Below are 22,084 nucleotides of genomic sequence, written 5' to 3' on the forward strand. Positions count from 1 at the left end.
AGGGGATAAAGTTTTTATGCAGGAATTTACTGATAGAAGTTTGTTACATCCAAAATACAAGGGGCCATATGAGATCATTAAAAAGCTACGAAATGATAATTATATAATACAATTAGATAATAAAACCACTAAAGTTCACGTAAGTAAATTGTTTTTACAAAAGCCTTCAAGAATAGATTCAACACAAAATGAGAATTAGGAGTGTAACACAATTGTAAATTGTAGATCAGCAAATCAAAAAGAAAAAAAAAAAAAGTGTAAAGAAGTTGCGATTATGATCAGAATGTAGCATGTGTACAAGCTAGATAATGAATGATGATCATGTGTGGTATGGGTCAATTTAGTGTAATAAAGCGCTAATTGCACGATTTTTGGTAGAGTTGGCTGGTCCATATACCAGAAGAATTGAATTGTATTATGCAGGGTCTCATTGATTATTAGGTAGCAGATTAAAAAAAAAAGAAAGAGTGTGGTGTTAATCTCCTTGTCTTACTGCTGAATCAAATTGAAGGTATGTAATTTAGTAGTGGATCTAATACAAATGTAGCTTGTAACAATGTCATGATACATTGGTGTATGAAATGTATATGTGAAATGAATATGATCAAATGATAAAAGTAGCTAAGTAATAAAATAGTGCATGTGATTCTAAAATGTAAAGAATGAGATAATGTAAACAATGGTTAAGAGGAGCAACATCAAATTGATAATGCAATATCATTAGTAGTTGATAAAGTGATTTTATCTCATGTGAGTTATAAATTATATATGTCAAAATTTCTTTTATGGAATCACATCTGTGGTGATATTTTAGGTAAGAGTAGACATGCATGAGTACGTAAAAGAATAATACTAATTTAAGAATGTAAAAAATGTGTATCACAAAGTGTTTAAAGTGCTGTGTTGTTTTTTTTTCCCAAGCAATGTGAAAAATTAATGTGAATTATGTGTGTATAGTGCAAACGAGAGCTCAACTGTGTGCGTGTAATGTGAAATGTTTATATAGTGACAACGAAATGATAAAGTGCAGTGCCTTTGCAAGTGATATAAAGATTGGTGTGAAATGTGTATGTGATGCTGACGAAAGTTCAAGTGTATCCAACAGAGAGGGATTGCATTTGTCCAGTGTTCGGACAAAAATTTTTTTTTCTTCGGCCGGAGGGAATGTGAGAACACAGAATTTTCACAGTGAACACGGTGGCTGTATCGATTCTTAAATCGTTATCGCGCCCTGCCACGTGCATCGCAGTGGATAAAAACTGGAAGGACTGGTTTTGTCTTTCTCTTTCTGCCTGTCGTCGTGTTAACGCGTGTGTGGGCCTTCGGGCCACACACACACACACACAGCTCTCGCCATCGTCCACCGTACTCGATCTGATGTCCATTTTCATAAAATGGAGGAGAAAATATGTTCTTGTACGAAGAATATAAGAACTCAGGTAAACTTTACTGATTAGGCTGTGAGGTAAAAATTGTTCCTGTGCTGTGACTCAACGTGTATAATCCTGACAATTGGATGTTTCGAAGTGACGACCATGTGCGCCAATTTCAAGCCTATCTACCAGAAATTTGATCTCTTCTATCACGAGTAATTGCACTGCATTTTAATTAAGCTTCTTGCAAGATGCTGATAAGTAATGTGCCTTTGATGCATCAAGATTAGGAATTGCAATATACCGTAAAAATGAACGCTGTGACAGTCCCGTAGGACTAACGAGTAGGACATGCCGAAGGGCATTCATGAATGTGTTTTTTTCTTATAACATATCGAACATAGGCTAATCAAGAAAAGTGTGTTTTTGTGATTTATCTAGGCTAATCAAGAAATGTGTGTTTTTGTGATTTAATAAATGTATATTTAAAAGAGAGATATTGACTCATGCATGCCTTATTGGGTAAGTCATTTGATTCTTATTATTAATAATCATGCAATGTACTAACCACTAAATTTTTAGTTTACTATTTACGCGAAATTAATTCGCATTTGATACTCTTAGTATAATTACTTTTATACGATCACGGCCAGCAACACCACAATAACATCTAATAAAATTTTGTAACTACATAAATATTTATTTACAGAGTCATCAGATTCAAAGTTTATCGTATTTAGAGTCTAGGTATGCATATTATAGTATAAATTCATCATTCATTAATAGTATTATGTATAGAAATAGAAAATTAGTATTAATGTTTCAAATTGTAATTTTTAATAATTTGTCTTGCATTTGCTGTATATTTGTTCAAGACGTATGGATATGAGTTATATAACATGAAATATACACAGAAAGCAGCTAATCTTACATAACAGCTGATTGTGAAAGAAAAATTTCAGTGCTCTTAATTACAGTTATAGTGCTTTTAAATCTCCCTATTGTAAATAGCCGTTTTCTAATTGGCATTAGATTAAATTAATTCCATTATCCATCAGAAGATAATTACAGTGAATTATATCTATTGACGACCATATTACCTTAAAAATACCATAATCTCAGCCATATTACCTTAAAAATAGTTAATCACTAAACACTGGTACTTCGGTTTGAGGTACGAGTCCCGCAAATGGGCTGTTTGTATGGAGATTTTCATAGGTTTTCCCATGTGTAACATATATACAGGTCAGTTTCTCTTAGAAAGTCTTCCACGATGGCATCCCTCCTCCCCGGCAGATAGCCCTCGAGGCTTTGCCGTGCTCACATACACCAAACCAAACCAAACTTGCTAATCAACTTGATGTTCAGTAACAACAGAATAAGGATAAAGGTTGAAACCTTTTATCCTTTATTTTTTAACTATTTACAAGAGTCCACCTTGTGCTTAAAATATAGACCACTGGTGTTATATTGTGGTGTTATATTAAGTAGAAGTGAAGGGGGCTACATAATATTTACCTGAAGTAAGTAGACAAAAGCTCTACACACTGACTAGAAAAACAACAACCTTCCGGCGTCTTCGAGTCATGATGGAATTGTGACTCCAGCCAACACTGCAAGTTCTGCCACCGCCGGGGGTTAAATTAGATCAAGTAAAATGCATTACATTACATGATATATATATAGCGATACATAGTTGTACAGGTGCATGTTTTATGGCGTTATTTATTGAAATGGGTACAGGCATCATGTTTCAGGACATTACATATTGCAGTAGATAAAGGCGTGATGAAGATGATGTTTCAGGACATTACGTATTGCAGTAGATAAAGGCGTGATGTAGATGGTGTTATTTTAACAACTCAATCAACAAAATATTGAGTTGCTGAAGTATCAGCACAACTAATAATAACATTTAAAGATAAATTAAGTAGAGAAATTACACAAAGTTATACGTACATGTATGTGTTTTTAATTGTATTATTTTGATTGACACTCTGTTCTATATACATATAGGATTTTAATTCAGCCGGAGCCCAAAATGAAATGTGTTCCGTTATTTAAATTTATTGTTCAATTATTTGTTTTTAATTTAATTTATTTTTTATTTTATCTTTATTCATGAATCCGCTTTGTGAAGCTGAAGAAAAAAGGGAAAAAAATATTAATTTTAACGTAGCATATATATCGGTGTGGGTTTTTGTCAGTGTGGGCTTTTATCAGCGTGCGCTTATATTTATGTGGGCTTTTATCAATGTGGGCTTTTATCTGTGTGGGCTTTTATCAATGTGCGCTTTCATCGGTGTGGGTAATAGTCGTGTGGGCAATTATCGCAGTGGGTCTTTTTTGTGGGCTTTTGTCGCGTGCGCTTTCGTCCAGTGCGCTTTTGTCTGGTCACCGTGACGTTGATATCGTGAAAACAAACGAATAGAGGAAATGCATTGACTTCAAGACTTCTCTTCCTACGATTTTTTTTTTTTTTTCCAAGCTTTTCATCATATCTGCACTACAAATTATTTTGCTCACTAAAATTAATTATGTAATTAATTTCATGTTTCATGAACGAAATGTATTTCCTGTTTTATTTAAAATAAGTCATGAAATTGGCCTCTTTGTAAATTAATTACGATAAATTCAACCGCAAATGTTTTATATGGCCTTACACCTGAGTGATTTAATTTTTTCATAGTTTTTATCCCTGACATTTAATTACAAATGTAAGATTTAATTTTAAAATTGAAATTTTGTATTTCTTAAAATTCTATTTTAATTACTATTTAATCTTGATTCAGATTAATTGATCCTCTTAATGATCTTAAAAGCCATGAGATGAAAAATCTCACCTATTAAATCCTCACATTAGAATATTTTCTGCAATATTAATGTCAAGCGACTTTTTTATTTGTTATTATTAAAACCCAATTCTAAAAATCTTTTATCATCAGCATAGCTGTGGGCGAGCGGTAAGACGACTCGGGTTTCATGATAGAGCGGTGAAACGGCCGAACTGGTATTTTTATCGGGATTCAAATTTTTGTGAAGGAGTTGATTATATAGGAGAATTCATGGGTTTCTACAGTGCAATTTGAATACGCGCCATTTTCTCCTTAATAACGTCTTCCACGAAAGCACCATTTCTCTTAGAGAGATAGCTGTTGTGTGCTTTGCCATATTTAATTAACGCAACGTAACCTAACCTAAGCCTTTAATTACCAGATCAGCTAACGTAAGTTATTAGTGTTAACTAAATTTATCTTTTCGTCCATTGGTATATAAAAAACAAATGTTGAAAAAACGAAATAATTGCTTACATGTAGATAAAAAAATAAATAAATAAATAAAAATAAAATAAAAAAAAAAAAAAAAAAAAGAATTTTGCACTCGTAAACCTTTTCCGCTTCCCTTTACTATTTTTATATATAATAACTACAGAAAGTCTTGAATAGGAAAGCACAAGTAAGACTGTAATTTATTTCTAAACCCATTTGGTTATTATTATTATTATTATTATCAGTATAGCTTTACATGCACTTTTTTACATCAACTAGATGGGGAAGGTACGGTTATAGAAGATGTTTCGGAAAATGAAAAATTGAACTGCTGTTTGTCGGAGGATATGGTCATGCGTTTGGGGCAACTTGGAATTGAAGTAATATTTCTTTTGCTTGTAATTTCAAGTGCTAAACCATACCTCTTTTTCCCTCTGCCTAATTTAACAGCTCTTTCTTCATGCGTAGGTTGAAAGATATTATCGATCCCACAGAGATATTGAATGGGGCTTCTGTAATAACCAGCTGTATATATTTCAAGTAAGTAAATCACTGAACATATTTTATGGTAATTATTGTTTCTTTACAAATGTGTTACTATTGCGTTAACATAAAAAGTTTGTCACCCAATACAAACTAACAACAGTTAATTACGCAATATCTGTCTTCTGTCTCTGTCTTTTTTTTTCTTTCTTTTAATTCTTGTTTTTTGATAAGTTTATTTTTTTCGAAAGATTATAAATTAAACAAAATCAGATGTCTGCAAAACCTCTCCTTGTTTTTTAGACGAAGAAGGGTGACAACGAAAAGGCAATTGGCTATGATTTCCTGTTACTGCTGTCATAACTTACGATTTCTTACAGTCTGTCATGTAGTAAAATAAAATTCAATTCCTCAGTTCCTCAGTAAAAGTGTTCTGTACTAATCAATGACTCAGTAATCTATACAGGCATGATCAGGAGAATAATGAAGATCACGATCGATTCACGATTTTCAACAAAAACCCACAAATGTTTTTCTCGTGATTAAAGTAGCATGCCGCCTGGTGTAATTATTATGAAAGATAATGCCTTCGCAATTTATAAGGACGGTTTCTTAGGTGTCTTTATTTTGAAATTGATGGCGAAATTCTACAACTCAGCACACAGACTCAGTGTTCAGTATTATGAAACAGTATCCATTTCTCATCTTTCCGCTTCGTTCCTTCAAAAACTGTTTCGCATGTATGACTAGAATCATCAAAGCTTAAGTATAGATACTCTTTTTTCGTTGCTTCGCGGAAAGTTTCTTTTTTTTTTTTTTTTCTTTTTTCGAATTAGTTAATATAAAATAATGATAAAATCCTGTGCTTACATTCGTCTTTCGACAGTTGTTCTGTTATAATGTCCAAAATATACAAAAGCAGACGCTAGTCTCGACAGTACGATGAAAAATAGCTACCAGAGGAAGCTCGTGGCGTGGTTCCTTGAATCAGATGTCTTTAGGGCCAGAAATGAAAGTTAACATTTCGGTCCTGGGAGAGGGCGGAAAATGTTTGTTTTTTGCGCTAGAACAGGATCGGCCATCAAATGGAATTAGGATGAATTCAAAGCAGAATGTAAATTGGAGACAGATGATGTGATGTTATATTCCTAGAGTGAGTTAGTTGAGACGAGGGTTATCTGTTCTGAGCAATTTTCTTGAGAATATGAGTGGTGTATGACCTCAGATTAATGGTCATTACAATCAGTTTATATTTAAAATTATCTGCATAACTAACATCCTCGTCGTTTATTACCTTGGTGTTAGACCTGCTCTTAAATTAGTTAATAAAAGTGATAAAGTTGTCCTGTTTGAAGTCTTCATGTAATTTATTATTCTTGGCAAACCAGGGAGCTCCTGTGATTTGACATAAAAGCTATTCTAAAAAGTTTGTAGTTTAATGATATCTGTTGTAAGGTAGCAATCCAAGCTGGCGAGGTATAAGTAAGAATAGGACGGAAGATAGAAGTGTAGATTTTCTTTTACCTCGCAAGATATAAAGAAGATTAAGGCTCAAGCAGATTTCTATCTAGAGACAACTGTAGCTTTGCCAGTGGCAGTAGAAGTATGCGCACTTCCATGCATGAGTGATATTGAAACGTACATCTAGATAGGTTAATTTGCTAACTTTAAGGACTATTGCATTGAAGACAGTGATCAAACGGTGTTAGATACCAGCGTACCTGGGCATAATACTGTACCCCCTACTGAATAAATTCAAAAAAATTCGAAATGATTACCAAAGTAACTTAATTTAGATTTTACATACAAGAGATAATAAACTCCAAGAAAAATATAAGTGTAAGGAACATGTGTCACAATAATCTCTTTTAACGGTTGTTTTACGTAATGTATTTAGATTAAATGAGAAAGCCACTGAGCGGAAGAAAACACGAGACAGTACGAAAATACATTAGACCTTTAAAAGCAACTTTAATGGCTCTTTCATACTTTTGGGTTATAACATAATGATCAACTTTTTTATCATTAACATACTTATTAATAGTATCTTATCTTCAATTTTAAGAAAGACGTGAAGATTCTATTAGCACGTATTGCAAAACCAGAATTTCTATCTTTTTTTATATCTTTAGAAGATAAGAATACTTTGTGCTCGGTTGCACCATTATAGGTTTAACTTGTGAGTGTTGAACGGACATATTGTTATCATACTGTCCAGTCCTATCTATATCAGTTTTAATATTTAAAGTATCATTATTCCCTGCTGAAAATGCATCATAGAAACCAGTAAAACTTTTTATGGTTACCCATAGAATTCTATGGACTTCGACTGACGGTTTCTATTGGTCTTCCCTGGTTTTTCTTACTGATATCAAAATGACCCACAAAAATCAGTCAAACTTTCTACCGATACCAATAGAATTCTGTTGGTTTCTAATGACTTTCACTGGTTTCTGTTGATCACTGTGGGTTTTTCTTACTGGTATCAACTGACACTCATACAACCATCATCTATTTCAGAACTTTCTACTGGTTTGTATTGGTTTATATTCACTTTTACTGGTTTTCTTAGTGGTATCATACCAATACAATCTAAATGAATGCCAAATAAATCTTCTATTGGTTTATATGGGTTTGTATGAATTTTCTAATTGACGTCAATAGACCTCTTTTAAACAATGAAATTAATACAGGTATCATCCTGTTAAAATGTCTATTGACGTCAATTAGAAAATTCATACAAACCCATATAAACCAATAGAAGATTTATTTGGCATTCATTTAGATTGTATTGGTATCCTTTTAGTTATCCAAAATCCTTTTAGTTCATCCTTTTAGACATCCGCAAAAAAAAAAAAAAAAAAAAAAAATTATACAGGGATAGGGCCTACGGGTACCCGTAGAAAAAAACAACAGACTTATACGGGCAGTCGTAGGCCAAATTCCCGTAAAGCCAGTAGCCAAAAAACCGTATAACTCCTCGTAAAATCAAGCATACAAAGAAACCCATAAAACTATATGGGTACCAGTAGGCCAAATACCTGTAAAAACATTTGCACAAAAATTCATACAACAATATGGGTACCTTTTGGCGAAATCTCTACAAAAACAATAGCCAGAAACCCATAAACAAAGCCAAAAACATTATACAGGTATCCATACACAGAGTTCCTATAAAAGAATATACAAAAATAGAACTGTAGATCAAATTTCTATAAAGCATTAAATCATACACCAGCAAAAGTACACAGCTAGCACTGATGAAATATGTGGAACTATTTGAGCGAAAAAGCATCTAAAATAGTTTTAAATAAAATTCAATGCGAATAAACTTAATAAAGTTTTAAATACCTAGAAGTCTGCAGTCCTCTCTATGATGTCAGTACTGCAGTCCTCTGTCTTCTCTATGATGTCAGTACAAATGTACAAGAGAACATTTGTATGAATTCTCTTTACAAAATTTTAAGCTCCCGTTATATAAATTTGAAAATAAAATTAACAGAAAGATAATAATCAAAGTCATGATTTGCAAACATCAAATGGTAAATTTGATGGTTGTTACGAATCATGACTTTGATTATTATCTTTATATATTATTGCATATATATTATTGATTTGATTATATACGTACACACGGAGTTGTATCTTATTGCGCACATTTGTATAACACTGTATTTCAGCTATTTTATTGGAAATTAAAAAATTGTATTTCATTATTTCTGCTTGTTTAACAATTTAATACCCAACAAAAAAATTTATTGCTAACGGATGCCATATATGGCATCTGCTTAAATTTATAGTTACCTACAATGCACTAAAATAAATTTTATAAATTTAAATGAAACTAGACGAAAACCTAATTTTCAGAGAGAGAAACACTATTAAAAGACAAAATGTTAAATAAACAAGCTTGCAAATTAGAATATTAACAGAGTTGAAATTTAGCATAATTGGTATCTATTTAAAGCTTGCTTACCAGTTAATATTAACTAATAATATTATACAATGTGTACCTCTCCACGTAAAAAAGAATAATTAACTTTTTTAGTGTAAAAATTCCATCTCTGGGAATACGTATGAATGTAGTCATACTCATATATACCTAATTACAAGTATCTATTTATTAAATAACTGATTTAACAAAACTAAATCTGTATTAGGAAAGAAAATATACAGGAATACCATTTAAAAAGTGATGAGCATTTACTGTTTTTACACTTCCAAACGAAATTTATATAGTGCAGTATTCAACAGTATAAATGAATCTTTTTCTCATCTTATGTTAAAATTACTGTCATTCCAATTAAGCAGATACCGCACATATATTTGTTTACTAAAAATTTTATCTTCTTCACTAATGTCTATATATAAGTTCAATTATTTTCAGTGTGTGTTTTCGAGCACTCTTTTCTCAGAGTTTTCACCGAGTGTAGTAAGCAATCTGATACTGTTTGTTTGAAGACCTTATCAATGATATTCCTGGAGCAATTAGATACATGCTATACTATTGTGCATTATTAACATTGTCACAACTGCATTATTTCCTTTCCTGTAACAACAAGGTTCTTGGCTTCCCCGCCCCGTGAACTCTTTTACACTACGGATCTACTCCCCCTTAAGGCACTTCGTGGAGGTTCAACCTCCACTATTACCCATCCAGGAGAGCAGCGCACCACCTGGATACGACACCAGGCAGCGCTGGTCGTCAATTGCTCCTGCCAATCGCATGCGCGAGCCCGTCGCAGTGGGTCGTTACCCAGCAAACCGAGGAGAACTAGCCCTCCGGCTACGGTTCCACACCGCTCAGGACATGCCAGGCCCCCAAGCCGGCCAATAAGTGACCTTTCCCAGAACCTTCAGAACCACCAAGTTCATAAATTTTATACCCCCGTGGCCGAGACTGCCTAGGTACAGATCCTAGCCAGTAGCTTTGCAGAGTTCTCTACGTCGACCCCGGGGGTTCCTTTCCTGTAAATCATCCATAGACCTGCCGAGTGATAGAACCGCTGAGCGTTAGTGTAGTTCAAGCTGGGTTCAAATCTCAGTAAACAGACTGGTTGCAAAGGAGTGTTCGTAGTGTAGAGTTACTAGGACTTTTTCGAAGCCAAAGAGATGAAAAATTAGCACTGCCTTCGCCGGGAATCGAACCGCGTATCTCTCAAACACGCTGAGCGTGCAGACCACTACACCACGAAGGCTCGCTAAGATGGCGGGAGAAATACCTTATATACCCCCCTTTTAAAGGGCGACTGGGGTTTTTAGGGGTCCCAATCGCCAAATCCTGGGTGAGGAGAATCATCATCCAAAATCCTTTTAGTTCGGGCGCCACTGTAGAGACAATAAGATTTTTTTTGGAAGCAGGCAAGATGAAAAATTAGCAACGCCTTCGCCGGGAAGCGAACCATGGACCTCTAGAATACGCGCCCAGCATGCAGACCACTCTACCATGAAGGCACGCTAAGAAGGCGGGAGAAATACCTTATAAACGTTAACGTTATGTGTATTACCTTTATTTATTAAATGTCATGTTCTTCGTACTTCATTAGTTTCGTTTTGGCATTTTGCGTCGGACTCATAAATGTCGGTTCACTTTTCAAACTGTTGCCACAAAATGTTAGAGTCCTGCATTATATTTGAAGAAATTAAATAATGAAAAATCTGCATAAATGTATGTATATTTCTCGTATTGTGATAAAACAACGGTGCATAGAGTCATCGAATTTTGAATAACGTAATCCTCCAACGAATATGAGCATGTGGAAGACCAAATTTGAAATTTGAAATTTGTTTTATGATCGATTTCCTATTTTTTAAAACTTTGACGAATTTTTGATTAACAAACTCAAGGATTTCAAAGCGAGCAATGGCAACGTTGTGCAGAAAAAACATTTTTATCTCCAGCGCGTGAGTCTCTGTATCGGAAATTCTAAAGATATGCTCGTTTTAAAACTATTTTGCGATATTGCTGTTGCACTGGATCTTATGGTTTAAGTGCGAGGAGCATGATATTTAATAAAGAAAGGTAAAACACAAAATGTTAAAAAACGCCCCTTTGGACGTAATTTAAAATCTGAAACATTTCAGATTTTTTTTTTTTTTTTTTTTTCATACAGTGTTACCATTGCTCGCTCACCATTGTTACCATTACCACCTCTCAATTACGCGCTGAGCTTGCAAACAACTACATCACGAAAGCTCGCTAAGAAGGCGGGAGAAATACCTTATAGTACTTTCCCATGTGTAACGTGAATACAACATAGTTTCTGTTAAAATAACCCAGAGAAATAACCCTTTTCTTACGGAAATTCTTGCTCTTATGAAAATAGCCCTTGAATGCTTTCCCATTTCTAAATGACCCTAATTCTTTCCTTTAAATCACACTTCTCCTTTAAGTTACTTTATCTTGTATCTTTTTCAGTCTCGACCAGTTACTGCCGGTTTCAGTGAGACGGTATTCGAGTTAGATCACGAATTTGACTGCCCTCTTCGAACAGAAAATGATTTTTTTTCTATGGCAAATGTTGGGTAAGTAGAAAACTATAAATTAAATATAATTTTTTATGATTATGTCAAAGTCTGCATTGCTTTATTACTGCTACTCCATGTTTCCTATTCCTTGATATTCTCTACACCGAATATGCTGGTGTTAATACTTATGTGTGCATCAAAGCAAAGGCATGTTAATTTTCATACAAGGTGCTTTCAAACATTTTTGAATTATAATTTACTTTACTTAAACATTAATTTATTAAGGCGCACTCTTTTCACTTCAAAAATTGGACGTACAGTAAACCAGTGTAATATCCTGATTCATATTCAGCTTGGATTTCTATAAAGAAATAAATGAAATAACATTAAACGAGATCATTTAAATGCATAGGAAATAGGGATGGCGTAATGCGTGACAAGTAGTGCATAAGGTACTTTACTTATTTCTCCATCTTTAAAACTAACTGACATAATGATATATAAAATGCAGGGCGTTTCAAAACTCTAGACTCTGTAAACACAGCACTCCAGGAGATAGAAATGTTCGATGTTCTCTACCTCCCATCAAAATCGGCACGTGAAATTTTGAGGAATTTGAGGAAAAATTATGTTAGTGCAAATGGTAGAGACCCATTAAATGTAAAATTGATGGGAAATGTTAACATTTATCAGCACGGAATAGCAAAAATCTGAAATATCATATCTGAATTTGTATTTTGTGATTTAACAAGCTCATTCGGTATCTAAAGTTCGCCGATAACTCTTGGTAAAATTAATCGTATCAATTGCTCTAAGTTTTCTAGATGTAAATTAAGGAAACAAAAACTTAGCTTATCAATATTTAAAAGATTTTATTAGTGTAATGAACTAAATTTACAGCATATAGAAAATGATGGTGTTAAATGTAAAATTAGTTAAAATTTATCTTTACGTTTACACTGGTTTTGAAAACTCCTTAGAGACAGGTGACAGGTGACAGCAGGACAGGGCACCCGGACGGCTTTCTATGACTACTCGGGTATTACCCTGACCCTGCAACCATCTAGAGACTTCACAGTTGTAAGACGTTTTTATGCCAATTGTGTTTATTGCATGTGCCCTATTCCGGCCTGCAGAGGTCTATGCCCATTTTTTCTAGTTTGTCCATTATGCTTTTAAGCTTTTGCCGCGTGCCTCGATGTTTTACGAGAAGGCGTTTGAAAGGCAGAACATTGGTAGTTGGGAATTTGATGTGCCATTCTGCTGTTAAGGGGCACTCCGTGACATAATGGTCTGGTGAGCCCACATTGTCACAAACACACATATCAGTTGTTGCTAGACCCCTTTCTGCAAAGTACGTCGGAAAGGGGCCGTGGCCTGTTATATATCGCGTGAGGTAGGGCGCTGAGATGAGCCGGTCCACCTCTACCTTGGGCAGGAACTCATATGCTCTGCGGCCTTGCGGGATTTGGTCCCATTCATTCTGCCAGTTTCCAATGGCGGACTCCTCTATTTGCCTCTTTAGGCATGACCGGGGCAGGGGCACCTGAATCTGCTCCGTTTCCTCATTTTGGGCAGCCTTCTTGGCAAGGGCGTCTGCTGCTTCATTTCCCTGGATTCCGGCGTGCGCCTTCACCCAGGAAATTTGGATTCTCATTGACTTTTCTTGTAGACGGAGGACTTTTTGCAGGTGCGAGATTAGTGTGGAGCGCTGGAGAGGCTTGTTGATAGCATAAATGCTTGACAGGCTGTCAGTAAATATCGTAGCTCGACTCTGCCGTGTGTCAATTGCCCATTTCACTGCCTTTGTGAGGGCAACTACTTCCGCTTGGAACACTGAGTTCTGTGCGCCCAGACGGCCCTTCCATTCCTTTGCTATGTTTCCATTTATATAGGCTATATAGGCACTGCCTACAGCGTTATCAATTTTTGACCCGTCTGTATAAAGCACGGCCCCTGGTCCGTCTAAGCGCGGGGTTAACGCTGGTGAGTGGAAAGTCCTTATGCCCAGTCCATATTCCGACGGATGTGTGCTTAGTTTGGACCTGCGTGTTTCGTAGACTTCTGGCAGATAGCATGCATCCCCATATGTGCATGGCTGTTGGAGTTGCGTCACCTTTGCAATTGAGGCTTCTTGCTGCGCTTTGATTGGGAGCGGCATAAGCTCTGCTAATACCGAAGCGGCCGCAGTCGACGTTGTCCTGTAGGTCTTCGTTATGGCCAGGACAAATGGTCGCTGTGCACTACTTAGCAATTTTGCCCTTCTGACTGTCATCGGGGCTGCCCAGATGGCTGCTCCGTAGGTTAGGACCCTCTCCGCGACAGTGGAGTAAAGTATCTTGTAGATATTGGGCCGAAGGCCCCAGTGCGGGCCTTGTATTTTTTGCAGATTGTTTGCGATTCGGCGAGCCTTTTCTCTTTGGGCTTTAAGGTGAGGCAGCCAGGTGAACTTTTCATCCAATATAATACCCAGGAGTTTTAGTTCTCTGACCCTTTTGATGGTCTTCCCATTAAGCTGGATGATTGGGTTTCTTATTAAAGTTGGCCTGGCTTATGATAAATTATATATTTCGATTTTGCCTCAGAAATTATTAGCTTTTTCTCCTGACATAGCCGAGAGAAGGTATCAATTACATCATTGCAGTTTTGCTGCAGTTCATCTCTACTCTTGCCCCCCACCACAAAGGTCGCGTCATCCGCAAAGGCTACTATCTGTGTATGGGACGGCCATTCGTATCGTAGGATGGAATCGAAAGTTGCGTTCCACAAGTCTGGACCCGTGCACGATCCCTGTGGACAGCCTTTTGTCTGGCTTCTGGTTATAACACCGCCAGTGTGTGTTACTATGAACTTTCTATTGGACAGGTATTGCTTGAAAACCTGCAAGAGGTTATCAGGGATCCTTGCCTGGTGCAGTGCCTCTAAAATTGAGGGCCACCACAGAGAGTCAAATGCGCTTTGCAGGTCCAGACTTAGGACCGCTGCATGCTGTTTCCTTTCATGCAAGTGGCTGATATAGTCTCTTATCTTTGATAGGGCAGTAATCGTTGAGCGTAGCTCTCTGAATCCATATTGTGCGTCAGAGATTGCCCCACTGTGCGTCATATGAAATTTAAGCCGCTGGACTAGGAGCTTCTCATAGAGTTTCCCTATTACCGGGAGAAGACAAATCGGCCTAAAAGAGGATGGGCTGTTTGGATCCTTCCCTTCTTTCTTAAAGAGCACAACCTGCCCCGTTTTGTAAGGTTCCGGAAAGCTTTGCAGTGCTAGCAGTTTGTTAAAATAACGCGTGAGAAAGCCGGATCTTGCTTTATGTATTGCTCTCAAGATTGGATAGTCTATTGAGTCCGGACCAGGGGCTTTACTTTTCGGGAAAATTTTGATCGTTGCGGAGACTTCCTTCTCCGTAAATGGCATATCATCTGGGACAGATGTGTGCAGCGTATAAGCCTGGTGGTCAAACGGATCTGTAATATCCTCTTCCGGAAGTACGGCGTCAAGAATTGTCCTGAGCGTGATTTCTGTTATATGTCCAGCCTGCTGCCCTGCAAAGGCTCCTAGCTCCGGTGGTCTGTAAACTTTATTCGAAGCTATCTTGCGGAGAGCACCATAGACTTCTACATTCTTAGTACAGAACTCCCTCCAGCTGGCAAGTTTTGCGGCTGTAATTGCCCTTTTGTACTGAGCTTGCTCTTTATTATAAAGAACACTAAGGGCTTACCTCCTGTCTGGATCTCTTTCGCTCTTCATCTTACGCCTAAATGCCCTGGTGCGACTGCGCTGTGCACGGAGCTCTTTCGTCCACCAGTTTGCCACTCTTAAAACTTTTGGTGATTTCAGGCCTAGGGTGGCATCACAGATAGATTGAATATCTCGTATCATACTGGTGGTTAAGTCGTCAGCATCCTTTATGTTCTGACATTTCATAAGTGCCTCGTCCACCTGCTCTAGTACTGGTCCTAGCCTGCTTACAAGTTGTTTTAATTTTCTGCCATTGGTTCTATAACGCTTGTTCATAAACTGCGCATGTGGCTGACCTATCTGGAACGTTATATAGCGATGGTCCGAGTTTGAGGGAGTGTCACTTACGGTCCAGTGCTGTATTTTCTGAGCCAGATGCGCTGTTGACAGAGTGATGTCGGGCCATCCTTTTCCCATTTGGATCTCGAAGGTCGGCAGACTTTCCGGCACGTTATGAAGAATGAGTCCGTTGCATGCAATGAAGTCCACAACTTCTCTACCTCTTGGGTCTATGGTCGGATATCCGAAGTCCTCCGCATGAGAGTTAAAATCTCCTGCCAATACATGGTGGGCATGCGGGTAGGACGTAAGGATATTCTGCAAGGCATCTAATGTGGGAGAAACGTCTACTGTAGGTGGAATGTAAACATTCGTGACCAGGACACTCAGTCCCAAAGCCTCGACTGCAATTGTGACCATGTCTCTTGACTTTGCTAGCACAACTGGCAACCATCTGCTATGGCAACAAACTACTGCCGCTCTTGTTCCCTCACTTCCTGAATCCTGGATGACGGTCCATTGGAGGGGAAATTCTGCTGCTTGCCCTGCATAAAGAAAAGGTTCTTGAATTAAAAGGAAGTCCGCCTCTTCCTTCATAGCATATTGCACTAGCTGTGCAGTAGCCGCGCGCGCTCTTTGGAGGTTGATTTGGACAAATTTGAGCACATTGCTTTCCTCTGTTCTTGAATTCACTTCCATTACTTTTGTAAATTAATTGACTTTTAAGGTAAAATTACTAACTGTGAAAATACTTGACTTGCTTCCTAGAGAGGTGCGCTTGTTATTAAGTGAACTGGCTGTTGTAGTAGGTAGACGATGCCTTGCTTGCTGGGCTATTAAATTAGTTGTCCTCGCCGTAGTCAGTACGTGCTTTAATCTTCCGGATGTGCGCATGGAATGTTGGGCAGTTTGCTGCGTACGTTGCATGGTGCGTATCCACTTTAACTTTTGAATCTCTGTTTGCTATGATGCAGTTAATGCATTCAGGGCAGTCCGCCTTACATTCGTTAATGTCATGACAGCCTCCGCAGTAAGCGCAGTAAGGCCTGTGGCAGCAGTCTTTCGACGAGACAAACGAAATGACCTTAGAGACAAACGAAATGAACATCTTCACAAATTCACACCTTTTTCTCCAGACAATTTTGACTTTCACCACTTGACATTGGTAAATATTATATGGCTGTTTGATTAAGTGATTACCGTAAACCACATTACTGCTATTTGCCCATCGGAGAAATACTTTCGTTCAATAATGAACTTTAGGAAACTGGCTCGTACTCACATTATATGTGGGGAAAGTTATGAAAACACAATGTAACCAGTCCATTCCACGAATGTAATCAATAGGGCAAACTATCGGCCCAGAGCGTTCTTATTCGTTCGAATAAGAATTAAAAATTAAGAATTAAAAGAATTAAAAATTAAAAATCAAATATGTAATCAGATTTATCAGTGGCAAATTCAAAAGCGTAGTGATTGAGAATGCAAATTCATGCAGAAAATGAATAAATTGTTTCTGTAAGTCTGCTAAATGAATTAGCTTCCAATTTCTGGAGTTAAATTTAAAGGAACAAACACTCTCCGTTAAAATGACTTAAAAAGAAATTAAATTGAAAAACATAAATTTCAAGAACGGAACAATTTACTCATTAGTATTAATTTGTTATTAGTTTTTAAATGATTTCTAGATACTGAAATCTTTCTGCTAGAATATATTGTATCATTTCGCCGGTGTATATCTTAAACCGTTTTCGAGGATGGGTTTAACAGGAGTATATTAACTCAAAACTTCTCCATTAAAAATATCTGTTGTTGTATCTTACCCTCCTGATTTAAGAAGACTCCTGATTTAATTTGATATTTTTACAAAACAAAGTACACATTAGATAACGAAAGAGTAAACATCATTGTAAATGAAGAAACTAAGTTATGAATGAATGGCTCTGAAGAACAACAATATACAAGAAATTATGAGTTATATCACTGGATTCAGACTTGGGTAAAACAGAGCTTCTTTTTAGCCCAAAGGGGCGTTAGCCCAGAAGGGCTATTAATCTTAAAACGGCATATTGAGTTGAATCACTAAAAGCGCTGAATCACTTTTCAAATTATTGCAACCAAATATTATCACCCTGTATTATATTTAAAGAAATTAAATAACGAATAATCTGCATAAATGTATGTATGTTTCTCGGATTGTGAAGAAAACGACGGTACAAAGAGCCATCAAATTCTGAATAACGTAATTCACCACTCGAACATGGACACCTGGAAGCCCCAATTTTGAATTTCGAATTTGTTTTATTATTTATTTCATATTTTGTAAAACTTTAAAGAATTTTTTATTTAACAAACTTAAAAATTTCAAAGCGAGCAATGGTAACACTCTATGGAAAAAAAAAAAAAAAAAAAAACTTATCTCCAGCGCACGAGACTGTCTATCCGAAATTCTAAAGATATGCTGTTTATAAATATTTTTGGATATTGCTGTTGAAGTACGAAGAACATGACATTTAATAAATAAAGGTAATACACATAACGTTAACGTTTATAAGGTATTTCTCCCGCCTTCTTAGCGTGCCTTCATGGTAGAGTGGTCTGCATGCTGGGCGCGTATTCTAGAGGTCCGTGGTTCGCTTCCCGGCAAAGGCGTTGTTTATTTTTCTAATCTCCTGCTTCCAAAAAAATACCTAACGTCTCTACACGTTAAAAAAAAAAAAACGCCCCTTTGGACGTTATATAAAATCTGAAAGCTTTCAGAATTTTTTTCCCCCTAGAGAATAGAGTTTATATAGCACACATCAACTGCTATTACTGCCGTTAAGCTTTGCATTTTTGTTTCTCTTTTTGTATGAAAAACATAACATTTTTTTATTAGACAGAGCCCACCTTCCTCCTTCCCCTCTGGTTAATCGGGAGTTACCTGCAACTTATTTGTTTATTATCCAAGCTATCTGTTTCTTAAATTTTAAGTCATTGCCTTGTTTTTAAAATATTATTTACAAGACGAGTTTATTTTTAACTTTAGCAAAGCTATATGTACGTTAAGAAGTAAATTTGCACTATCTAACGTTAAAAGGTTGAAATTGTTCTATTTTGCATAAACACAAATGCTGAGAAATTATAATGATGAAAAAAAAGCTTATTTTAAAATTTTTCAAGAAATTCGATTGTTTTTACAAAATGTTTCCCTAATTCTATGTTAATTTGCCTGTATTAGTAACTTAAAAGTTGTTTAATTTAACGTTAAATAGTATTACTGTAACTTTAGGGAAGTTATGCCAGGAGCTGTGTCACCTTTAGGAATGGATTACTTGTGCAAGGCGTTCGATCTTGTTTATATGGTAAGTACGTAATCAATGAAATTGAAATTTTGTAATTGTTTATCTGCTGTAAATGAGTGAAAGGAATTGGAGTGTTTGCTTGATATATTGAAAGAGCATGCGTTTATCCAAACAGAAGCTCATACTACGAAGTGTGACACGAAAAAAAGCGAGACTAAGTGTGTAGCTTGAAAAAAAAAAGTGAGTTGGCAACAACTGTTTTGGTGGCGTCATGCTACACACTTCCACTTTCCATGCGGCCAGTTTCGACATAACCAAAGAATCTTTGACATAACCGACACGCCAGTGGGGAGTACTGCGTCATTGAGGGAACACGTGCAACTGCATTCTGCCGGGAAAATGTCTAATGTAAAAACCGAACAGCGAATCAACATCAAGGATCAAGGAAGTGCAAGTTACGGAGTTCATAGGCAATTACGCCTTTACCTCCACATCTTCAAAGGAAATTACATCATCAAAAAGAGGGGATTGTCAAATAGGGTAAAAATTTTGAAAAGCCGAATGACTTGGAATAAGTGCCTTCACACTGAGTCAAAAAAAGGCAAAAAACTCAGAAGGTCTTAATTTTGCGCCGAAAAAGAGCCAGAATAATTTAGATGGGGGCAGCCATAAAATTTAGACTAGAAAAATAAAAGGTGAAGTTTCCTTGAACCTTGATAATCATGTTTTGCATACGTCAGATGAAGAATACGCAGGGAATTCCGATGCGCGTTCTCATGGAGGTAGGAAAGGGAGGAGTGGCCATTCCGCGCTAGAAGTGAAGCACTGCTTTGAAGCTTGGGTCACCAGACGGGGTGTTCTTTGTTTACATTCAGAAGCTCGCTTGACAAGATTCTGATAGTATTTCGACACACGACAGTTCCATAGAAATCGAAAAAGGGACACTCTCGCATGAAAGAAACATTCATAGTGTAATGGATAATAGCAATTTGTATAGTTTACTGACATTTACGCAAAAATCACATCTTGGTTATTTTTCGATAACTAACAACAGCGATTTTGATTATGAATTTGTTTTATAAAATTCTAAGCTGTTGCACTACAAAAATATAGATTTTAAGAAAATTGCTAAAAGAGATCTGCCAAAATTTATTTTCTAGAAGATTTGAAAAGTTTGAAACTTGATGGCTAAATGTAAATATAAAATTATGTATGTTAAAATATTTGTAATTAGGCACATAGGTCAGATAAATATTTTATTAAATAGAGTAACGCATGCAAGGGCTATCTGCCTAAAGAGAGAGATGCCATCGTGGAGGAATTTTGAAGAAAAACTGACCTTTGAGTGGGTATTAAAAATAATACTTATAATTTTCATTCAAATTATATTCATATGTATTTTTTATGTAAAACTTTCGGGTGTATGCTAAATTAGTGTAAATTACTTTACACGAAAAATATAGTGAATGCACAGAAATTAAAGATTTGCACATGCCGGAAATGATAAATAGGAAATATGTATGGGTATTTATGCATGTGCTTTCAAAAAGCATGTATCTGCCTTTGACAAAATACTTAAATATTCATTAAATTATTTATAAATGTATTTGAAGTGAAGAATTTATTCACTTATAAACAACTGTGAAAGTACTGTGAAGAAATCTAATGATTAAATGTATCTAATTTATAATGATTATAAATATTATCTAAATATATAATAACCTTAGTATTGAATTGTAAACATAAATTGAAAACCTGTTGACAAATACGTTATAAAACTATTTAAGCAAGAATTGTTCGTATTGGAAAGCAATCTGTTAAAAGGTATTGTAAAGCAAATGATATGAGATGCGCACTTAAGAACGTAATAAAGAGTTTTGGAACATGTATTGTTGAAATGAAGGGTAAAAAAAAAAAAAGTCTGATAAGTATAATTAAAAGAATTATTCCCTTTACATTTTATAATAACTCAGTTACAAGTTTTAAATAATACTTAAAAAAAAAAAAAAAAAAACTTATTTTATTCCCTTTCAGAAATGTTCAGAGAAAGTCAAATACTATTTAATACCTATTTAATTATTAGGAATTAGCGAAATACTTAATTCCTAATAATTCTCTAATTTAAAATGAACCGAATAGAGCATTAATTATAAATTGACTTACATTTTTCGATTTAAAAGAAGCCAAAAAATCATGTCATATTTAAGAAAGTATGTTAGGAAGAAGCTCTATAAATAGAAAAGAAATAATGCATAATTTTAATATTAATAATACAATAAACTTTGATCTTAATTTTTGTACCTTAACCGAATGAAATCGAATTACCTTAATTTTTTTTTTTTTTTTCTAATGTAATTAACGAAAACTTGTGAAAATATTTCATTGAAATTAAACCATTCTGAGAAAACTGTCCTGTGAAAAGTATAGCATTTAATTCCGTTCAGAATGAAATGTTGTTTAAAATTATGTTGTTTTCACATACTTAGGACTCTGAAGTGTTGTAGAAAAAGAAAATATATACATTTATATGTATATTTGCGACGTAATTACAAAATATTTACACCCGAACGCGTCAAATCCCATAGAACGCAATGGTAAATGACCCAATGTTTTGGTCACCACGTAGGGATCGCCGGTGCTTCAGAGCAGGGTACGGAGAAACTTGTTTAGGGCGACTCCATCTTACTTCCTACCTCCATGCGCGTTCTTCAGGGGTGGGAGGGAGGGGGGACCTGTTTACAGGTCGAAAAAGTAGTTCTGCCAGTGATCCATGGAGGTAGGAAGTAAGAGGTAGGAAGTCCTACCTCCATGCAGTGATCAGTTGGGAGGGAGAAGTTTCGTTTTTTACCGCTATTCAATGCGGTATTTAAAGGCCTAAAATGACGCTGTTAAACGCCTGAGAAAGTTCCTTTTTAAAGGAAGAAAGAAGCTGTAATTAAAAATCTTTTTCAGTTTAAGTCAATTGATAAGTTAAAATATGTTAAATCAGTCCTATTTGACTGTGATGTTTCTTATTAAAGAAATTTTAAAGGGGGTTCCTCGAGTTAATGCTGTGTGCATTAAAGAACTTTAGAGGCGGGGGGGGTTAAGGAACGAGAGGTAGTTATTCACGTGGCTGTCAGTGCGCTCATATCTAGCCCGTTTAAATGGGAGAGCTGAGTACTCCTGGTTAAGAACCGCTCTGGGT

General features: G+C 36.0%; 1 protein-coding gene across 1 annotated transcript in view; it reads left to right on the plus strand.

Moving 5' to 3' along the window:
* LOC118204274 (uncharacterized) overlaps positions 1–22,084 on the plus strand; it is a 280,535-nt gene that overhangs the window by 123,179 nt on the left and 135,272 nt on the right. Inside the window, exons 17-20 of the mRNA XM_085821358.1 lie at positions 4,922–5,022; positions 5,111–5,182; positions 11,544–11,650; positions 18,885–18,957. Of these exons, the coding sequence (XP_085677484.1) occupies positions 4,922–5,022; positions 5,111–5,182; positions 11,544–11,650; positions 18,885–18,957 (353 nt within the window). The remainder of the gene's footprint in view (positions 1–4,921; positions 5,023–5,110; positions 5,183–11,543; positions 11,651–18,884; positions 18,958–22,084) is intronic.

This window comes from Stegodyphus dumicola, chromosome 7, assembly GCF_044657685.1.
Source record: "Stegodyphus dumicola isolate Sdum_Otavi_A_Nest chromosome 7, ASM4465768v1".
Classification (NCBI taxonomy): domain Eukaryota; kingdom Metazoa; phylum Arthropoda; class Arachnida; order Araneae; family Eresidae; genus Stegodyphus; species Stegodyphus dumicola.